The sequence below is a fragment of the Aulonocara sp. 'chitande type north' Nkhata Bay genome, linkage group LG15 (assembly GCF_057382095.1).
Source record: "Aulonocara sp. 'chitande type north' Nkhata Bay isolate Kocher_YH1m ecotype deep benthic linkage group LG15, A_spYH_male_GT1.1, whole genome shotgun sequence".
Classification (NCBI taxonomy): Eukaryota; Metazoa; Chordata; class Actinopteri; order Cichliformes; family Cichlidae; genus Aulonocara; species Aulonocara sp. 'chitande type north' Nkhata Bay.
The window spans coordinates 23,094,536-23,117,557 of NC_141358.1; the positions used below are offsets into that span (position 1 = coordinate 23,094,536).

The 23,022-nt window shown below is 40.0% G+C and overlaps 1 protein-coding gene across 1 annotated transcript in view; it reads left to right on the forward strand.

Annotated features, from left to right (window-relative positions):
• The window catches only part of galnt14 (UDP-N-acetyl-alpha-D-galactosamine:polypeptide N-acetylgalactosaminyltransferase 14 (GalNAc-T14)), a 255,088-nt gene extending 232,895 nt beyond the window's left edge, over positions 1–22,193 (forward strand). Inside the window, exons 13-15 of the mRNA XM_086265026.1 lie at positions 1,731–1,875; positions 10,128–10,247; positions 18,805–22,193. Coding sequence (XP_086121152.1) covers positions 1,731–1,875; positions 10,128–10,247; positions 18,805–18,963 — 424 coding nt within the window. The 3' untranslated portion in view covers positions 18,964–22,193. The remainder of the gene's footprint in view (positions 1–1,730; positions 1,876–10,127; positions 10,248–18,804) is intronic.
• The last annotated feature ends 829 nt before the right edge of the window (positions 22,194–23,022 follow it).

Below are 23,022 nucleotides of genomic sequence, written 5' to 3' on the forward strand. Positions count from 1 at the left end.
CTGCTGTTGATTATATCTCATGGATAAATCAGTAAAAACACCCAGAGTGTCTAAACCATCAGGTTAGGTGTGGGTTTTTTGTTTTTGTTTTTTTTTTTACAGTAAACCATCAATGCAGGTCTCAACTTCAATGTCACGAGACATCTGAGGGAACATATGTTTTAACTTTTTGTACAGATCAATACAATAATTGCTCCCCAACCACTTTACCTAATTGATTTTAATGCAATGGCAGCACCGTTTATAAATGCATACATATGAATACTACAAGTAGTAGTAGCAGTGTAGAGCCACTGGTGCATAACTAGCGATAAAGCTCAGCTTGGTTTTTTGCGCTCAAAAACACAGCTGCAGCAGCTATAGCATGGCTGCTCATGAATGGAGTCTGATCAGCACTTTGTATATGGCTTATTTAGCAACTCACAAATGCATCACAAGTTTTACTAATGTTTGCATTCACTGCCGCCACCTTGAAATGTTTGGAAAGCAGCAATGGTTAAGAGACGTGTAAGCAGTTTGCATCATTTCCAATGTTAACAGCTATGACACCCTGATTTGAGGGTGTGAAGAAGCAAAGGTCCCACTGGGTTTGCGTCAATGTGGGACCTTTGCTTCTTTTTTTTTCCCCCTCACTTCTTACTTTCGCTTCCATTAAAAACTACTTGGTTGTGGTCATGAAAAGAGGTTCAGGTTAAAGTATGCCCTTTCACACCAGTAGTGAAAAATGATGAGTTGTAACTGGTCGCTCTCATTTACCTTTGCATAAATGTGCAACTCAAGCAGTTTTCAACCACATCTGCTCACATATACAGCCCATTTTCATGTCCTCTTCAACGCCTAACTGTCTCTGTGGGTTAAATGTCTCCCCGTGTCCTGATTGGCTGAGTTCCCATGGGATCTGCTTCCTCAGACTGACTCCCCTATCTGCACACAACACACACTCACACACAAATATAACTAAACGGCCACACTTAAGTGTGCCCTAAGCTCTGGCAGTGACTCTTCCTTACAAGCACACAACCTAGCAATGCAAAATACCTTTAAGACACATAAACACTTTCATTTAAATGCTTCCTCTCCCTTTCACACACTTTAGCACACACACACACACTCCCACTTAAATACCGGTACCCATTTATCCACTGGAGGCTGGTGTTAATCCCCCAGAATGGAATTAACACGGTTGCTCTCAAGGGAAGACAGACCTGACCCTTAAAACGCAGAATAACCTTTAACGGGTTATTAAAACAGAGAGAGATAGCAGATTGAATTAATGCTACAGGGCTTAAGCCCGAGTTTATAGCACAGTGGAGACTTTAACAAGAAAGAGTGAGAAAGTTTATCACAGAGGAAGACAAGGAAGAAACTTTCTGAAGTAATGAGTTTAGAGAATCGTAGCCTTCAGCAGATTTTTTTAAAGGTGCAGAGCATCTTTTTTTTTTTCCCAAACACTGATAAATTTCTGTCAAATTAAGAGTGTGATCTTGATGTGGCTAATGAGACCATGCAGGAGATGATTAAAGTCTCTGGTCTCATCACAATGACATTCCTATTATAGTTTAACTTTAGGCCAAACTTCCTCTAAAGGCTATTGCTTCTTTTTCAGATATGTGTGTTCTTGGAGATTAAGTACGTATTTTAGTGGTAGAGTTTTTATGGTTTCATGTTGCTCCACATCCGTACGATGCAATGAATACCTTAACTGAAAGGAGTCTCGTTTTCTCCATCAGGGTCCCAGACGACTCCGACTCACAGTCTGGAGTGATCAAACAGAGGCAGAACTGTCTGGAGTCCCGCAAGGTGGAGGGTCAGGAGATGCCCGTCCTCACATTAGCTCCCTGCACGGGAACTGAGGGCGTCCCCGCCATCAATCAGGTGGGTCAGTCAGCAGTTTGAAAGGAAGAGACAGAGCTTGGAGGAAATGCTGAAACTGTCCCTACTGTGAATCAGCAGGGACTACTAGAAATGAAAGAGTGCTGTTTCTTTTATTAAAAGCAGGATGGCAGTTTTATATTTCAACAGTTTAGTTCCTGGTTTGCATTCATTTGGTTCTACGGAGAATTTTATTTTGTTACAAATTTTAAAAATGTGAAATAACTTTTACAAAAGTTGCATTGATGCTATATCTAGGGAAATCTAGGAACAAAGCAAGAAAATGTTTGAAATGCAGATCTCTTTCTTCATAATAATACAGTATTTTTAAAAAGTGATGTGTGAAGGGGTCAATCATCCAAAGCAGGGGACAGTACAGAAGAGAGGTGAAGAAAGAAGAAAGTGCAGGCAGGGTGGAGTTGGTGGAGATGCATGTCTGGTTGACAGAAGGATAGAACCAAGAGTGAAAGAGAAAGTTTACAAGATGATAGTGAGACCTGCTGTGAGGTGTAGTTTGAAGTTGGTGTCACTGATAAAAAGACATGAGGCGGAGCTGAAGATGTTGAGATTTTCATTGGGAGTGACCAGAATGGACAGGAATGAGTACATGAGAGGGACGGCTCAGGTTGAGATTTCTTTTATTATAGTGGATATATTGGACAAAGGATGTTGAAGCTGGAGCTTCTAGGCAGGAGGAAAAGAGAGAGACCTTCATGCGGTGAAGGAAGAGATGCAGAGGATTGGTGGGACAGAGGATGAGCGCGAGGTAGATGATCTGCTGCCAACACAGCCCCTAAAGGAAGCAGCTGAATGAAAATGTAACACATGAAAAATTCAGTCTTCAGCAATAGCATTTTGTTTGCCAAACTCAAAACTTTAGGGCAGGAGAATAATTTGAAATCTGTTGCAATAGCATGGAAAATTCTTCTTATAGTGGCTTTCACCTGATTGTGAGTGTGCGGAAAAGCTGCAAGTGCAAAATGGTGGGCTGAACGGATTTAAAAAAGAAAGAAAGAAAAAGGATGAGGAAATACTGCTCAACCTCAGCTTTCATTTTATTGTCTCTCACTTGCCATTTTCCAGAAAATTGTTCCCCTAAAACACACTAAGGTTTTAAAATGTGTGTTTTTTTGTGTTTGCGACCTTTATGTGTGCATGCTGTGTATAAAATCTGCATGTACAGACAGGATTTAAAGAGAAAAAAAGCTTCTCTTTCTGACCTGGAGCACACAACAGAAAATAGTTGGTCATATACTTTCTCACTATTTGACTGTTTGGTTTAGGTGAAGGTGCTGCTGAAATAGAGCAGGCAGGAGCAGGACACATGGCGCCCTGTCACTCGCTGTAAATTCACAGGACGTCAGTGCGAGTGTGAAAATGTCTTGTTTGTGTTCAGCCAGTTATTTTTTACTCTTCTCTGTGTTTATGTGTGTATGTCTGACCTGCTCTCACTATGTTCATTTTTACTTACTTTGCACAGCAGCATGCTGAGGAGCGTGTGTGTGTGTGTGTGTGTGTGTTTCCCTTTCTCTGAGCTATAATTAATACCCGTAGGATTCTTATTATTCCATGTTAAGAACAAGTGTGAAGGCTGCGCTTCACTCTAAACAAGCCGCTGCGCAGAAAGCAAATGTGTCAGCAGCTGGGATGCCTAAAGGCTGCAGAGCTTGGCTTGTGGCTGGAAGGTCGCTGGTTCAGATCCCTGAGCTCAAAGGGAGAACCGCTGAGATGTGTGTGAATGTGAATGAGAAACTCTCAGTAATCAGCAACGCAAGAGAAAGGCCTGAAGGGGGGCTCTTAATCCCTGTTTGTTCGTGTTCAGAAGTCTGGTTTGAACTGGGCAGCTCCCAGGTGGGTATAATTTTGAATTTTAATTCATTTCCCCCTTCTGTCATGTTAAGGTTTTAAAGCAGCCCAATTACTATAAAATGAAGGAATTCAAATGAAATATTTCTAATATGAATTACTAAATTTACCTGCGGTTTTGGTCATTACTCCTATCGAGGTATAGTTATAATCATGTCCTGTCAAGGCCGTTCTCAACAGAAAATCGAGAGCATTGACAAAGTTGGATACTGATATATAATTTCAAAACTATCTGGCTGTAAGATAGTGTCTCACTTTGGAAAGGGAAGTAAGAGTTTTTTTTAACATTAATCAGTGTAGCTTCAAATGTATGTAGTTAACCAAACCCAAATCAGGTGGTTACAAATGTGCTGACATCAGTTCTTTTAGGGATAAAAGTCAATTCAGAAATCAGAAAATAAATGTTTATCCAGTCACTGGTAAATTCAAGCAAGCAGCCACAGTATAGTCACGCTGCAGTAGTCCTGTAGTGGGTTTGTTTTGTACTCATTGGTAAGGTTGTGCCATAAATAGTGCTTGGGGGTAGATGTGATATCTATCACAGTTGAAATAAATTTTAATCCCAGTATCGTTTTTGTCTTTTTATACCCAGATTACGAGAATGCTTTAGCCATATGTCACTGATAACACGGGCCTTGTAATCAAATATAAATACTGAAGTTGGCAAGATACCTTTTGATTGCAAATTTGTTAATAAAGTCTTCATGAGGCCAAAGCTGTTGCTATATAAATAAAATGTAATTTATTTAATGTAGTAAGAGAGATTCCATTGTATCTGTCTCTTGACCAAGTCTATACATATTGACAATTCATCATATTCATTACTCCGTAAGACTTGTTGGCATTAATTTTCAGTCCAGTTCTTGTGTAATTTGGCATGCCTCAGCCCTCCCTCCCTGTTTCCTTTCCTTATGAATGGCTTCTTGACAGCCGCTTTTCCACTGAGACCATTTCTCATGAGGCTTCAGCAAACGTTTGATGGATCAGCTGAAGGGCCCGATGGTTCCCTCAGGTCCAGCGTCAGGTCTTTGCTGGATTTTTCCTCTTTTTAATATAATATAATTTTCAGATACTGTTCATCGGCTGTAGAGAATTTGTAGGCCTGCAACTTATCTTGACCTCCATTTGTCCAGTTTCCTGAGATTGACAGACTGCACACCGTCCTGAGCTATGCCAAGGTTTTAGCTAATAGCTTCTTGAGAGTCATCTTGTTGATGTGGAACTACTACTTAGTATTACTTAAAATTTTATTTCTGTCTATCTGTGTTATCTTAGATGTTTTCTGCAGATCTGTTTAAAGACGTGTGAGCAAATTATGTGTTTTGCCACAGGATGTTGTTGTCTGTTGCATGTATACAAAACCCTGGTTAATCCCTGAGTTGGTTGTCTTTTTTATGCTTGAATTATTCACCATTCAGTCAGTGTTAAGTGGTTTAACACTGATTCCCCCCAGGAAATCCTGGAGAACTGTTGCTCAAAATCATTTTAAAAAATTAAAAATCTTTTTCTATGGAAGCAAAATGGAAAGAGAGGAGAGTGACTCAAGACTATTAATATTTTGTGCATTATGATGTAGAGTTTTTACAGACATTTTTAAACAAAACCAGGTGAATTGAAAATAGGGAAGAAGTGAGTAAGACCCACGAGGATTCATGGGCAGCAGAGGATGGCTCATTCATCTGTTTCAGAAAGATTGTATAGAAATCTTTGAGAAAATGACATTTGTGTTGATTTTATTTGAAACTTTGTAAACCTTTCCTTATGGATTTATGCTCTCCATCACAGTTAGGAATCTTATTTAATGTAACGTCCATTTTGTAGCTATTACTCACATTTCCAGTGACGTGGTAAAGTGGGGTCTACTTCCAGACTTATCGAAGATTGCTACGAGTCAGTCATGCAAATGTTTTGTAAGCCCACACATCTTAATTTGAATAGTAATTTCCTAAATAGTAGCAAAACCTGTGTTAGTGTTTGAGTAACATAGCAGAGGCCAGAATGGTTCCACCAGCTGATATACAGTACTAGTCAATAGTTTGGATCCTCTTAGCCTGTCCAAACCTTTCAGTGGTTCTTTATTGTCGAATGAGGGTGAAGAAGTTTGTAAATGTCTTTGTTTGTCTCACTTTGGACTCGGGGTGTCCCCTGGTCTCTCTTCCAATTTGTTAGATGAGGATGCTGGATTACCAGCGCAGGCAGCCAAACATGAAGTGAAAAGCAATTCAAAATAGCAAGTGAAAACAAAGCTCTCCCACAGGACATCAACTTGAAAGTTGACGAGAAGTTTTTTGGCATAAGTAATGAAATAATAATGGAATATCAAATATGGGACATTAATAGTGTAAATAATGCAATGTAAGAACAAAAAATAGCCATTCTGAAGCTTAAAAATCTGAAGCTTCGGTCCATCAGAAAAAAAAGAAAAGAAATGTCTTTAAACCTACCATTTTGCACCAACTTTCACATACAAGGAAATAAAAATCAATAGCAGAGGCAGAGAGACCATTTTATAAACCCACAGCAGCAGAAACTAGAACTGAATCCTGCAAAGCAAGGATTCAAATGCATTATATGAGTGTATTAATGGGAGGTGGACAACTGTGTATAACATAGCAGAAATGTAAGATGAGGTACAAGAATGATGGGTATGAAATCCAACCCACTGAGCCACAAAACCATGAATTTAAACACAATTTGCTCCAAATGTAATGAGTGCACAGGCATGAAATTGTACTTTAATCATTTCTGCTGTCGACTCTGAATGTGCACACAAATAGAAAGTAGTTCGGGCAACTTTCTTTTTTCTTTTTTTTCAGGAAAGAATAAAGCTTACACTCACAGCTTTGTACACAGAGCTGCAGGTGTCATCATTATTTTGAGCCAAAGTCCACTTTGCTTTTAACCTTTTAGCTATCTGGGGAACACTTGTGCTGAGCATGCAGACCTTGTTTCAGTGCTGACCTGCTTAATGTTTAACAGCATAACCAGTGAGCGTGTTTACCCGCAGCCTGATTCCCATCACAGTTAGCAGTCCGCTTCAACCTCTGCCTAACGTGTTTACATGCAGGCGGTGACTTTCTAAAAATATTCCTGAGATACGCATACGTGACATGTCAGGATTGTGCAGAAAGTCGAATCTTGTTGGAACACATCTGAAATAATAAAAATCCTTTTCTCACGTCTGAAACCAGGCAAATTCAAAAGAAAACAGAAGAATAAGGCATGAGTCAGCAGCGAGGCCAAGAGATTATAAACGTTAGGAATAATTATTTGAAAGTAATGCAGGACCACCGTGAGGGCCACACTGCCTTATATTCCAGGAAATATTGAAGTGTGAGTCAGTGCCTGATTTTCGTGTCTTTCTTTACTTACATAAAGACATTTTCACCAGAAGCTGAAACAGAAAAAGCAGGCGGAATCCTCAGGCCCAGCTATTTAATATGCATCTACGAAAATTATAATAGAAATGTGCTCAAATTTTTATTATTGTTATTATTACAGTAATAACAACAATGATCTTGACGGATTTAAAAATGCTTTAGAATTCTCATTGGAAAACAGGTGTGTTAGTTACATCCCAGCCTGAGCAGTGGTGAGGTTACTGGTTTTATATTGTTGAACACTGACTCTTAAGTACGAATCCTGGGACGTTCCAGTAGAGAGAAGATGTACTGAGCTGCAGGACCAATTAACTTCTAATGTCATTCTCTTTGCTGCAGTTCAATAAATCAATCATGTGATGAAATACACCCCGCAGCGTTGAGATATTTAAGATAAAATGTCATAAATCACCCAGCTGGTTTGAAAAGACCTCCCACTGTTCTGCCATCTGACTCTCGACCTCCATTATTCTATAAGGTCAAGTCAGCAGACTTATAGCAGTATGATTATGTTAATAATGTTTGAATATGAAATGAAGGGGGGGGGGGGGGGGGGGGGTTGAAAAACACATTACTTATTCACTGAAAGATTTAATGATTAACTGAAAAGCAAGTCAACAGAAAATTAATGAAAAGCTAATCTGAGAATAGAGTAATCCATTAAGTTAAAATGCCAAACAAAAAAGAAGTGTTTGGAGTTTAGGTAAAAGCAACAAAGCTCCAGTACAGATCACAAGTACAGAGCTGAAAATTTCATGTTAATGGCTGTAGACACAAAATCACTCATAATTTGGAAATGTGGCCCTGAATGTTGTACCAATGTAAAATCTAGTATTTTTTTCTTAATGATATACATTCATCTGTATGTACAATTTCCTCAATGAAGCTGATCTAATGTAAGGTGATATCTAATGATTTTATACTTAATACTATTCATGATTAATTATATTTAATATAAAGCTGACTGTTGAGTAGCAATTTTCATGCGTGTTGAATATAAAATGGTAATCTGTTAATTAACTAGTAACTAAGACAATTAAAGTACACCAGTTCCCTGCAGACTGCAGACATTTGTAGTAACTACTAATCATGTCTTGATGACCATTAAAAAAAGCTAATTCCATTGATTTATGAAAAGTATTTGTGTTTTTCTAAGTATCTGTTTTCAACATTGCTCATAAATGTTTGTCTGCAACTCTCTATCTAATTTAAGTTTTTTAAAAAAAGGTACTCGGACTGAGTCTGATATAATCATTTTGGACAAGACGTTCGAGCTTTGTGAGTTATATATTGTCTGACTTTAATCTTGATACATTTATACAATATGCGCTACACAGTGAGCTACACAGTGAGCTACACAGGTCTGATACTCTCTCACAGGCTTCTGAAAGAAATGTATCTGTGGCCGGAGCTTAGTGAGATCGTTTTTGTAGACTGATTATTCTTGGTGATAAATGTGCTACAAATGGATTGACTGATTTTTCTATTTTTTGCTCTATTTTATACAATTCCAGCAGTTTAAAGAAACAACATAACAAAAAAAACGTATTCATGCATTTTTTGCTTCACCAACGAATACTTGAAGATAATGCTGATAATGAGATACACAGTCTGTAACTTGATAGCAGGACTTCTTTCAGTGCTTTCTAAACACAATCCATAAAAATGTATCATTTCAAGCTGTTTTTACCTGAAACTTGTAACACTGCCTGCTTCAGACAAGGTTATATGTCATTATAGTTACCAGGGTGATCTAGCCAGGTGTCATCTTTGTGACATTGAAAACTCTGACTTTAAGCCTTGCATCTGTTGCTAGCTCATTATTCACAGTAAACCCTTCAGGCAGTTCTACAGGAGAGGAAGGTCTGAGCATCTTTGCTTAGACCGCTGCTCCTACAACCTGGACTCAGATAAGCTGGTGAAAATTGAATAATGGAAGACAAAAAGACTGCTTGGGCAAAACTGCTCTGTAATCACTCGGACCATGCAATCAGCCATGAACTTTTCTTTATACTAAAGTATTCTAGAGTCAAATGTGAGGCCATCTGTTCAACAGCTAAAGCTGGGCTTAAATTGGATCATTGCAAAAGGACGATGATAATAAACACAGCAGCAAATATGCAACTGATGGCTGAAAAAACAATCAAGGTCCTGCAATGGCCCAGTCGGTCCAGACCTCTGCCCGACTGAAATGCTGTGGCAGGACCTTAAGAGAGGTGAGCAGAAATGAATGCCTGCAAACATCAATGAGGGTAAAACAGTGTCATAAAAAAGAGGCAACATTTCTCTACAAGATTTCTCCTTATAAGACAAATTTGACTGAACTATGAAGGAAAATATCACGGAGTATTCTTTTTACCTTTTAGGATCCCGTGAAAACTTTCTTTGTCATGTGACTGTTTATATATATATTTATTAAGGCAAGAAATAGCTGCAGGAACTTTTTTAGTATTTTCATATTGAAATGAAAAGTTATAAGTCAGGATCATCCCTAGTTTGTTAAATGCCCTTTAATTCTAATAAAGATATATCAAAATCAAACACGATTAAGACGATTTAAACCATTTGCTTTGACAAGCATGTCAGCATTGTTTGTTTGGTCTATAAAGAAATGGCTTTCACAGTTTGTTGTGGATGGCTGGCCTGGATAGAGCCCTAATTTCCTCCCCATTCAGCACATTTGTGCTGAACTGCAATGCCAACTGCGAGCCAGGCTTCACCGATACTCTTGTAGCCAGATGGGAGCAAATCCCTGCAGTCAGGTCTGGTGCAAAGCAAGAAACAATGGGAGTTGAGGATTAAATTCACACCAATTTAATGTTGCTTTTCCACCTGTCTCTACCGCTGTTGTGCTGTCTTTAATGACTTTATCTTCATGACCGCTTATCAGAAACAACACCAGAGGCGGGGCTGCACTTGAAAATGTCAGCTTTCAAAAACCAAACCCACACACAGCATTTCAAAATTCAGAGCAGATAAAAATGATTAACTCCATCTTCCTCTCTGCAGGAGTGGGTGTACACTCACGGACAGCAGATCCGACAGCAGCAGCACTGCCTGTCTGTCTCCACCACGTTCCCTGCCTCCCAGGTCCTGCTGCTGCCCTGCAACATGGCGGATGGCAAACAGGTCTGAGCACATACACGCATACACTTAGACAGACACACACAGTCGAGGAAGACAGGTGGTGCGTATCTGCTGGCGGGTCATAACCGTATATCATATGGCTGATAAATTAATCTAAATGTTAATTAATCTGAAGGCAAATTTGTCTAAAGATGATTGTTATACACACACACATACTCGCACTAACACACACACACACACACTCTGCAGGAGCAGATGCTTGACAGTTTTTTGGACAGGTAGCTAGAAATACAGACACACATACACACTCGCTCTTGTCATTACCTGACCACTGGGCACCTTGACGGCGTCCCAGAAGCTCCTGCAGCACAGAACGACCTGACAACCAATAAATCACCTGAGAGAGAGAGAGAGAGCGATGGAGAGAGGCACAGGTGGAAAGGTGAAGCTAGACAGACAAAAAGAAAAGATGAGGAAAATAGAAAGGCAGAGGGACACAGAGGAGAGGAAGTTAAGGGAGAGGTATTGCAGAAGATTAGCTCATTACACCCCACCAACTGTTCAGTCTGCATGGAAAATTCTGCAAAAGTGCACGTATGTGTAAATGTTCATCTGTGTGTGCGTGTGTATTTGTGTTCATCCCATCTGGATTAATAGAATCTACTGGACACGTGGGCAGGATCAGACATAGGGTGTATGATTCACTCAGTGTTCGTCATTGCTCTTATTATGCATTATTTGATCCATTAGTCATTGAAGCGCAAAAAGCGGGGGAAAAAGGAGAGACAGGAAATTGAAGTAAAAGGAGAGGTAATTAGGGGAGCGACAAGGGGCTAAAACCAGGAAGAGAAAGACTAAAGGAGTAAGAGAAGAGAAATGGAGGCTGAAGGAAATGTTGATGTGTGATGATAAAAGAATAAAGAGTAAATACTGATAAAAGAAAAGAGAATGAAGGGAGGAAAAAATGTGGATGTGAAAGGAGAAAAAGGTAAAGAAAAGAAAAAGAACAAACAAATGACCTCGTAGGGCAGCCGTTCATCATATAACACGTCGCTGCAGCACACAGTGTACATCAACAAAAGCCCAGAGCAAAAAGTAAACACAATAAATCAAAATAAATCTTGTCACAGGATTCAAGAGTCTTTGTGCATTTGTTCACTTAATTCCTCACCTGAAGAACAGTCCGCCCCATTTTAGCCTTTATGAGTGAGGCTCAGGCTTCTAGGGGTCTGCATATTTTTATACCTCAGCAGTAAGCTCCCCTGTGGCAGCAGCAGCAGAAGAGGATGTGCTGTCACCAAACGAGACAAAAACTTCAGATACAATAGATGTGCCAGCTGAGGGAATCTGGGGAGAAAGTTGTTGCTCTTCTGGATTGTTAACTGGATGTGACTCTGACGGACAGGAGCGTACTCTCCTGCACGTGTGCTCTTTATGGAGACACTCTCAGTACACTGGGGAGAGGGGTTTGGAGGTAAAGCAAGAGGAAGAGCAAACAAAAAGATCTTTATCAGCAAAACTGATGGAGGAAAGATGGAAAACAATGTTTAAAAAAATGAGGAAAGTGGAGAGAAAGAATGACAGAGGTGAAGGATGTAAGGATAGAGAAAATAGAATGATAGAAATACATAGAGGAAGTTAGGAGAGGAGAATGGGAAAGAAATGAAGGAACAAAGGATATGGGAAGGAAAATATAATAGGGACATCAAAGAAAGGAGAGAAAGAAGGAAGAAAGCAAGGTATAGAAAAGAAAGGAAGATTGGAAGAAAGGAAGAAAGAATAGGGAAGGAAAAGAAAGCCCGTGGGGGCATGAAAAGAAGAAAAGAAAAAGAAAGAAGGAAGGAATTAAGGATAGGAAAAAAGGAAGGAAACAGGTAAAGAAGGCAGGGGAAAGGAATGAAGGAAAAAAGATATGGGCAGGGAGGAAAGTGTAATGTGGCATGGAAGAAAGGAGAGAAAGAAAGAAGGAGGACAGGTGTAGGAAGGAAAGAATAAGAAAAGTGAGGAAGAAACAATAGGAAAAGGAAAGAATGCATGCAGGTAGGTGTAAATGGGACACGCAATGAAGGAAGGACGGTAGGAAGGAAGGAAGCAGTGAATGAAAGGAAGGAATGCTAAATAGTAGGAAGCAAACAAAGAATAAATTTATCGAAATGGTATGGATAAAAGAAAGGGAGAAAGAATTGGGAGGGGAGGGAAGGAAGGAAGGAGGGGAGCTATATGAAGGAAGGAAAAAAAGATGGATGATGTAAAGAAGGAATGAATAACAAACATGCATAAATGGGCGAAATGGAAAGAGGACATTAACAAGGAAATAAATAAGGTAGCTTGGGGAACTAAATAGAAAAGGATGAATGAAGAAAAAGGAATAAAGAACAATGTGGAAAGGAAGGAAGGCTAAATGGCAGGAAAGAAAAAGCAAACAGAAATAAGGAAGGGAACAAAGGAAGCAAAACCAAAATAGGGAAAGGAACAGTTTGAAAGGAGGAATTAAAGGAAGGAAGAACGGAGGTTTGTGGCTAATGATGAAGACAATTGAACACAAAAAGCGCACAGGCAGGTGTTTAAAGCTGGAGTCCTTGAGACTTAAACTAAAGGACTGAAACCACACACACACACACACACCAGTCACTGTGTATGTTTTGTTTGTGTTTTTTAGCTGAGCCACTAAAGCGGATCTCTTTCATGCAACTTTTAAACTTTTGTACCGAGACACACACACGCACACACAGTGTTGTTACATGTCCCACTTGAGAGTGTGCATACGTATGTGTGCGTGCGTGTTTGTGTGTCAGAAGGCAGGAAGTAGAGGGATGATAGCTAATTAGAACGGCGATCCACCAGAGAAACAGCCCAGAGCTGACTGGTAGAGAGACTCAGACCCAGAGAGAGAGAGAGAGGAGAAAATGCAGAGAGGTTAAATTGAGGCTAGAGAAATGTGGGCGCGGTGATGGGACGAAAGACACAGAGGAAGACAGCAAAACGGGGAGTGAGAGTGAGTGGTGAAGACGGAAATAAACAGACCGTGACAGACAGAGAAGGAGAGAGAGGCAGGGTGAGAGAGGTAAAGAGAAGGTGAGAGTAGACCGTTCAGTATGAGAGGGAAAAATTACGTTTGACCTGAGGAGCTGAGAGAATGTAGCCACTTAGATTCGCACTTACAAACACTTTGATTAACATGCGCTGAGTGCCATCTCGTCACTCACAAACCCAGTAGAATAAGCATCCAGTCACATACACTTCCACTAACCTCAGTTTTAGTGACAAACACCTCCTATAGCATACAATTACAACCACAGGCAGTTGCACCACAGATTTTATTTCCTTGCAGATGCACACACATCTGTAGAAGCCCAGCATGCAAGAAGCCTATAAAATTCCTCTTCATACAGTATGGCTATGCAGCCACTGTACTGCAAGGCCACCAGTGCTTCATTGCGAATAGACCAGAAAATAGTATAATAAAACAAGCATTACTCACCCACGCATGACTGCAGGGACGTGTAGGAACACTCACACCAATCAGGAGGGTCAGGGGCATGGATCGGGCCAGTGGTGGAATGTAACTTTGTCCATTTACTCAAGTACAGTTTTAATGTACTTGTACTTCAAGTTTTTATATGTTTTGTTACTTTCTTATTATTTTGCATATTAGAAAAGACATCTTTACTAATATAGCTACCTAATAGTATTAAAAGATTTTTTTGTTAAAAAAAACTTTATTTGTGATGGTTAAACATTCGCTCCGTGAAAGAGGCTATTAGAAGGAGCAGTTTTACCATTTTGCTAAGCACTTTTTCAACTTGAAAAAAGTTTAAACCTTGGAGGAGTGCCATTTTTCATGTAACACCATCTGCATGGCGTATTGCTGCACATGAGCATCAAAATCAAGCCAGATTTTTTTTTCTACACTGTGTTTATTTATTATCACATACACTTTATGGTTAAACGTACTGTGTTCCACCTCTTCATCTTTGAATTCAGGTGTTCTTTCAGTCCCATTTCCACAGATGTATAAAATCAAGCATCTAGCCATGATGTCTGCTTTTACAAGCATTTTTGAGAGAATGGGTCGCTCTAAAGAGCTCACTGAAAAACAACAGAGGTGTCTCAGCACAAAAATGGTGCACCCGGAGCTTCGTGGCATTAGTTCCCATGGCTGAGCAGCTCCTGTAGGTGTAATGTGGAGATGGCTCAGTACTTTTGTACACAATACATAATGAATTGTTCTTTCATGCAGATCCCTGTCCCTTGTTCTTGACACATTCTGTGCCCCCAATTTACTTTTAAGTGAAAGTTCCAAATGAGGATAACTTTGATCTATTTTCAAGGTGCACATATTAGTGAAAGTAAATCTAAACACCATCAAGCTTTCTAATGTATAGAAAACATTATCGTGAGACCAGTGCATTTAAGTGTCTGACCTTCATGAAGGTCAGATCTGCTCTTACGTTAGACTGAAAACTGAAACTTCATTATTATTGTGTTAAAAATAGAAACTCTGCAGTAGGACCTCAGAAGGCAGTGCACTTTTTTCCTTTGCATGTGCACATTTATTATTGATGGCAGACTTAGTTGTCCTCGACATGAGGGTGTGCTGCATAGGTTTCTGGAGGGATGTTCTTCCATTCTTCAGAAACTTCTTTTTTTTCCAGCTCTTATTTGCTGGAGGTGCTGTGTTGCTCTATTTTTATCTTTAAAACCCCAAAAGATGTTCTGTTGATTTCAAGCCAGGCAGCATCCTGGGATGTCAAAGTTCTTCAGAAATTCCTGTGTGAAATATACATTTTTATTCTTTAACATTTGAGTGATTTTGCATGGAGTGTGTTTCTTTTGTATACTTAGACTTCCTGTCACACACTTCCGCTCGCATATTTTACAGATTACTTAAAATCTCAGCTTTTTCTGATTTCAGTTTTCCACAGAAGCATATCGGCTTGTGTTAACCAGATATAAATCACAGCTTGTGGTTTTTCTTGAACAGTAGGTTAGTAGCACAACTTGTCACAAGGTAAAAATAGGCAAAAACATTGAAAGAAAGTTGGTCTTTCTGTCACGTCCTTAGGATGTTTCTCTATCACAAATCTGTTTTCTTCCTCTGAGGCACCAGACTGTTTTTTCCTGGAACTCATTTCTGTTCCTGGTGCCATGTCTGTTGGATTAGAACGACAACTTGCAGTCAAATCAAAAAATCACAGCACTAAAGAGATGGAGTCGCAGATGTTCAGAGTGAGAAGGAGCAGCAACCTTAATATTGTCAGAAAAAAGCGAATGGGCCTCATGCTGGAAACCAGATTTATTTTTGAATAGAGTACATGAGTCAGAAAATGGTTGGTGTTCACCTCTCTTTTAAAGGTTTGAGTTGTCAAACCTGCCAACATGTCCTCTATTCACCAAGAGGGAAAAAACACAGACACACAAAAACAAACTAAAAGCCATTTGTTTGATGAATTCACCTGAGATTTAAATGATAAGAAAGTGCAGTGGTGCACTTTAAATGTTCAGATATATTTCCTGCAAATCCATCATTGAGGCTCATCAGTGATCAGCCCCAGATTCATTCTGCAGCACATCGACAAGCCCAAACATCCAGCCTGAGTCATAAAGAACTATTTTCAGCCACAAGAAAAACAAGGAGTTCTCCAACAGATGGTTTAGCCCCCACGAGCGCTGATCTTATCATCATGGAGCCGGTCTGCGTTTTCACAAAGAGACAGTGAGACAGCCTGAATTCACAGAAGATCTGTGGCATGTCCTCCAAGATGCTCAAAACAAAACCACCTGCCAAGCAGGTGTGCCTGCAGATTTATTATTTCAGTGTTGCTTCCTGTTTGCTGTGAATCTTTGAAAGCATCCTTATCCTTTTCTATTTAGAGCCAAAAACTTTTTTCAAGGTGTTTTATAGCTGATTAGATGCAGAAGTAACACTTGACTGTATTACTTTTACAGCTGCTGTATTCAGCCTCCGGTGGACTCTAATGAGACAAGTTCAGCATACTCCCTGTGCAGATTCTTGCATTTTGCACTTTGTTATCTCGCTCTTGTTCTTTTGTGCAATAAAATATAATAAAAATGAAGCTTTATAGTTAAACTTTCTAGCTGGTGACTTTGCTCTCACGCTCTCGTACAAATACGATAATTTCCATTTCCACCCTTATGACACAGTGGCTACATCCACCTTTAATGTACAGTCTCTTACCAGGGTATTTTGATACCTGTAGATTCCTGGAGAAAGGAGATTTCATTTCAGCCTGTGTTGTTCACCAGGTTGTAAAAGACTCCCATCTCCCTTGAGTCATCCTGAAAGGCAACAAAAGGCTTATGAACTTTAATGTGCAGTACTTAAAAGAGAGACAGTGATGTGTAGAGAAAGACCAACGCAACATGTTACTCTCTATAGTCTGCTGGAGCCGACACTAATGAGTTGAATACTAATTAATTTACTTTTAATTATCCCACCGTCTTTTTTTTTCAATTAAAAATCTCGGCGGCCCGTCGCTGTACTCTGATGGGCATGTCATCTTGACAATGCCGCAGCAGACCCACAATGCACTTCTACAGAACAAAGCTGATTTGTGTGTGTGTGGGTCTGTGTGACTGTGTGTGTGTGTCTTTACAATGCCTCATGAGATCAAGATACATGACAGTGATATGCTTCAGAGGCTCAGCAAATACAACATGGCCGCTCCGAGCCAACGTAAGCATAAAAACACTGATACAAGGAGATAACCACACAAACATGCAAATTATGAAACACAAAGATACAGATATCACACAAATGGCACACACACACAAATAGTTTCTATTTTTCCCTCGTTTTGTCTCTCTTCTTTTATCTTTTATTCTGTTTTTCTTTGTCTGTCTCAGATGGCTGGGTTTCAGACCCACTGCTAGATAAAAGCCTCTTTTCATGTCTGATCATATCTACTGCTTTGTTTCACAGCTAAAGAATCCAGCTATGAATAATACACACACACACACACACACACACACACACACACACACACACACACACACACACACACACACACACACACACAGTGTCTATCTGGTCAAAGAGCCACTGGATTGTTGAAAAAGTCAGGAGACTTCTCCATCTAGTGGTGACTGTGGGGAATCACATGCTGTCCATTGTAAACTGAAAGCGGTCAGAATTTATGATTACCTTTTAATCAATAAATGTAGAGAGTATAATTAGATGTGGAAGTACAACCATAAATATGTTTTTATTACCAGGTGGCTTCAAGTAAAGTTGGTGGAGTCATGTGAAAAATGTTAGTCACTTTGCATCTGTAGAAAATGATTTTAATGAATATTAAAGGTGAGAATAATTTCGCTCCTGACAAAAACACAGCTTTTAACATTAGTCTGAATGATTCCAATCAAACAATACAAACAATTATTGAAGTATTATTTGAGTAAAAAGGGAACAAATATCATCAGTGAAAGCAGTTGTAAGCTATTGAGCTGGCACATTTAATAACTCCACCAGGGAGCCTGAATCAGTGTTTGATTTGTTTTTATTATTAGGATTACTTAAATTACTTTCTTTTTTCATGAACATTTTAACAGCAGTTGAGCTTGACACAACTTAGAAGTGATTTTTGGAAGAATATTTTACCATTGTAAGATCCTAATCACTTATATGGACATGGGTCATAGACAGGCTGGAGCCCAACTCAGCTATAGGAGTGTGAGAGGCTGAGTACACCCAAAAGCACAGCCATGCACACCTAAGGCCAGTTTAGAATCACCAATTAGCCCGAGTCATGAGTCCCACTAAAACCCACACATCCACAGGGAGAACATGGCCCAGCTGGATGGAGGATATATATAAATCAGTGAAAACTTGCACTTTTCATACTTGTAAAATCTGCATACACATGCACTTCTGAAAGTAAAGATTTGATCACCAATAACAGCGTTCAGGATTCAGTGAAGCGTGCTTCTCCGACGGGTCCTCTGATGAGAATTGTGGTGCTAACCTCTGTTTGGTGGTCATCGTGCGGCGTGCGGTTCCTGGGGATTTCTGCTGAAGCATCCTGTTTTTTTTTCTTAGATGTTATGTTGGTGTATTGTTAGATTCGGTGGCGGCTGTATAGCCTGCATATTCCATGCTTTCTAAATTACTTCAGTGACTTGAGCGAGGCCTGCCATTCAGTGCTGTGTGTGCAAGTGTAACCCCTAAAAAACGTTTTCTTTTCATTTTCTTTTTTATGCGAAAGAGTGTGACATCAGCTCTGTCATTGTCAGATTCGTGTTTCTCAGCATATTTCTCTGCGGTCATACAGTAATACACCTGCTCAGCAGAGCATGACTGAAGACCTTTTCACAGCTGCTGCAGGTTTCTGCATTCATTAGATCCTCCGAGCAGCTCTTGACTGCAGTACAGCAGCTGGATCAATAGTGAGCAAAAAAAAAAATGAAGCACAGCAACAACAACAAAAAATTAATTTTTGGACTCCTTATTTGTGGTATGTTTTCCACACTAACCAGTAAATGTTTTGTTTTCTAATTTACATGAGATGATAAAGTAGTTAAGATTTTAAACGTTTGTTTGTAACTTTTTAAATGTTTTTTTTCTTCATTTTTCCTGCAGCGGTGGCAGAAGTCAGGGACTCACTTGGAGCACCTCGTCTCCCGGTTCTGCCTGGACTCGGAGATGGCTCTGGACGGGATGGACGATTCCCGAATGTTGGTGATCAGCCCCTGTGAACTGAGCGCATACACGCAAAGATGGGAAGTCCCCTTCTCCTGACCCCTGACCATGTGACCTTTACTCCCTCTTAAAAAATGTGCCCTGTCACACTCATCCCTCAACTCAAAGAGAGAATGCTGCTCACACACTGACCATGCATGAGCAATCATGTCACAGTGCTGCATCGAGGATATCTGAATAGAAAGCTGATGAAGACTTTTTTATGGGTCTTTGTAGCATGAAAAGAAATGCAGACCTTTCAGGTATAAAGACCTGATTTATTTATGAGCTGCACTGGTTTGAAATAATGTTGCTCCAAGAGAAGCCGGAAAATTGTGTGGTTTGGAGATTCAAGTGTCTGTATTGGAGAGTGAAAACCAAGTGCACCTTAAAACCCAGAACTTTCAAATAGCTGAGATGGACAAAAAAAACAAACAAAAAATAACAATCATAGAATGTTTCCTGTGTCTTTTGCAATCTGCTTTTAAAGGATGTTTAATAAGCTGGAAATTCAAACCAAGCACAGCTCGAGGTTTTATTTCAGTTGGTCAAATACCTGTCACTGTCTTTACTGCAGCATCCCAGTCGGTTTCTTACTGGGATCTAACCAGAAACTCACCAAAGTAAAGCCCCAGTAAACTGCACAAAATGTGAAATCTTTAGTCTGTCACACCAAGCGGGATGCAATCATCTCCAGTCTGGAATATATCCTAAGGTTTTTGTTTGTTTGTTTGTTTGTTTTGTTGCTTGGCTTAAGCTTTCATTTACTGCTTTGGGAATAGTCTCAGTTATTGAGGTTCTCAATTATGAGAACACTTTATGTACAAGTAACCCCTGTGATCCTAAAGCTCTGGCTCCACCCTGCTCTAAATGCTCCGTTTCATACCATTTTTTTCAACGGTAGGCTCTTTGTGATGTCAGTGAGAGAGGATATTCCTAAAGTGAGCACAAAAGCCCCACCCATCTTCTGTTCAAACCTTCTGTTTGCAAGGGGCAGCCAATCAGAAGAAAGTAAGCTTACAACAGCAGCTCCTAGTTTTTGTGGCATATGCCCCATTTTAGAAGCGCAACACTCTCGAGAGTTTAAAAAAAAACGAGGATGAACGATAACAAAGGATCTTTGTGTGAGGTACAACTCCTCTAATGTTGACCTTTAAAGGTCAGTGCAGCAGCATCAGCTAACTATTTTTGTATACTCTGCCTAGTAAAAGCAAACCCAGTTTCACTTCATATTTTTCACCAGGTTGACAGTGTTCCACCTGCAGTGGCTCTGTGCCCCACCTACAGGACCTGCCCCACACTTTAAGAAACATAGGCTTAAAGGGTGGGTGGCCTTAAAGGAACAGGAACTAAAATGGCCTGTTTCAGAGAGGATGAACTTAGGAGCTGTACCAAGTATGAGATAAAGAAAGATTATTTTGAACTATGAATGATGCAAAGCCACCTTAAATGACTAGAATTGCTCAGTGCTCAGAGTAGAAAAGCGCTATTTAAATATGCCAAAACATTTACCATTTACCAAATAAAAATTAAGAAATGGGAAAAGGAATGCTGACTTTTAGAAAGCTTTGCACCTAAACACAGTCTAGATCTAGAGTAGTTTCTGTACGCCAACCAAGGCTGCCTACTCTGGGACTGCTAGAATTCCCATATTGTTAGTGTTATAGGGTTTGCACAGTGGATGGAGCATTTTAATGGGTTCTTTAAATGACTGTAACTTCCCCATTGAAACTTGGCCTCATGCAGCTCTCTTGGCCATGTGAATAGCTTTGATTGCAGAAATATGAGGAAGAGGATGAAAAGGAAAGAAATAAACAATGAGGGGAGTCACATTAGGTAACACAAAACCTGAAATTTAGAGCACGCCCTGGCTTAACTACAGGGCGTGAAAAGCAGCATGAAAGCAGACAGGACAGAGCTACAGGTGCAAATATGGACAAACAGTCACAGTGGAAAAAAATATGTAAGAGGAAGAACAGCATGAATGCAGCACATGTCAGAATATCTACATGCTGGTAAATCAAATCAGCAAATTTCTGATTCCTGTTGCCCAAATGAAGCAGCTGCTTCACACAGCTGCTGTGCATGTGAGACTTTTTATACACAAATGAGATTTTTTCACCATAATTACAAAGTATTGATATTTATCAGGCAAGTTTGGTAAATTAATAAAAATGATGCTATTTAGGGTTTATTTTAATAAATGTGTCCACTCTCGAGGTGTGCTATGATGCAACCAAACCTTTTGTTTTTCTCCTACTTGAGATTATTTCTGAGCACTCTGAATGGGCACGAGGTTGGGCTGGTGGAGCTCAAACCTGTGGGAAGAGTCAAAATCCAAACTGATGTTAACTGCAAGTCTTCTCTAAATCGCCTCTCTGTCTGTTCACAATGATTTTTAAAAATTGTAGAACTTCTTTGCGGTTCAGTTACATAATGTGTTTGACATCTTCAGCATCAGTTTGATATCCTGTTTGATTCCTGAATCCTGAATAAAGCTTTTATAATGGCTGTTTCTATTTTATTGACATGCTTATTGTGCAAACTGTGAGCTGCTGTTGGTGCAAACACGGTGCTGCTCAAAATATTTACAAAACTACAACTAATCTTTTCTTATGTTTTACCCTTTACACAGTTAGGTCCATGTTTGGACTATGGCACATTTTCTTGTGATCGTGCATCCTCACAGTAGACTTTATATTAATTCATTAAATTTAAGGGCTTTAAAGCACTGCAGAAACAGGTTAGAATTACACAGCCTCATGTTTGTTTATAATGCAAGTATGGTGTCATATATTAGCTTCAGAAATACAAGGGTATTTCCTTTGAGATCTGCAGCTGTGGTTGTGAAAGCTCTGTGTTTAACTTCAACAGAAATCAGTTTATCTTATGAACCAACTGGTTTTGAAGGTCACACCTTTATAACCAGTTGTACATCCTTTATAACTAAGAGTGTCTTTGACAGTGAGGACCTGACTGTTCACACACTGGCTGTTCTGTCCTACATCAGCGTCACATAAAGCAGAAGCCCTGGATGAACAGTCATGTCAAAACACTCCTCAAACCACGCAAATCTGCTTTTAGGTCCACCATATTACCAAATTCAGGGGGCAGTCCAACACAGTTGTGGACCTGAGCATGCATTAACAAAAGAACTAAACACCTTCTTCTCACACTCAAAGTCCACTTTAATCATTCCTGTACCCAAAAAATAATCTACAAACAGCCTCAACAACTTCCACCCCAATGCACTCATACCTGTGATCACTAAGTCCCTGGAACAGCTGGTCTTAAAGCACATAAAGGCCACCCTTCCTGTCTACACCCCCCACCTCTCTGCTGACCTCTCCTGGGCTGCAAACACCTCCACCTCCTACCTGAGAGTGCTCAAAAGGAACAGCATCTCTGCAAAACTGCTGGTGACCTCCATCACTCAGTCATCCAGAGCATCCTCACATACTGCACCACAGTGTGGTTCACACACTGCTCCCAGGATGAGTGGAAGAGGTCAACACAGTGCAGGAGTTCATCAGCTGCCCCCACCCCTCGGTTGCAGACATCTATACATCCCACTACTGCTGCAGAGCTAATGCAATCACACAAGACTCCACCCATCCTCCATCCCACCTCCACCTGTTTGATCTGCTGCCCTCTGGGAGACTCTACGGGTCCATCCAAACCAAGACTAGCAGACTCACGAACAGTTTCTTTCCATGAACCATCGCTGTATTGAACACACGTGCACCCCAGCCAAACTCACAAACTCACACATCAGTACTGCTCACACTCATACAACACACACGTGCGCCCGCTTTCGGATCTATATAACCCCTGTACATTTGTATAGTTTTATAGTTGGTATTCTTGTTTTTATTGGGGTTTTTTTTTTCTAATTTATTCTAAATGCTACTACCATGTAGCTGCTTCTAATTTCATTGAATCTTTGATGTTTAATGACAATTAAACAATTCATGACAAAAGGATTCTGATTCTGTTTGGTTTAAGTTTCTTTGTCTGCTTTAAGAAGTTTCTTGTCATGAACACAGACCATTGTCAACACACAATGGTCCGTACTGCCCAGATTTTCGAGTTTTAAATGCATCATTAGGCTCTCCGTCC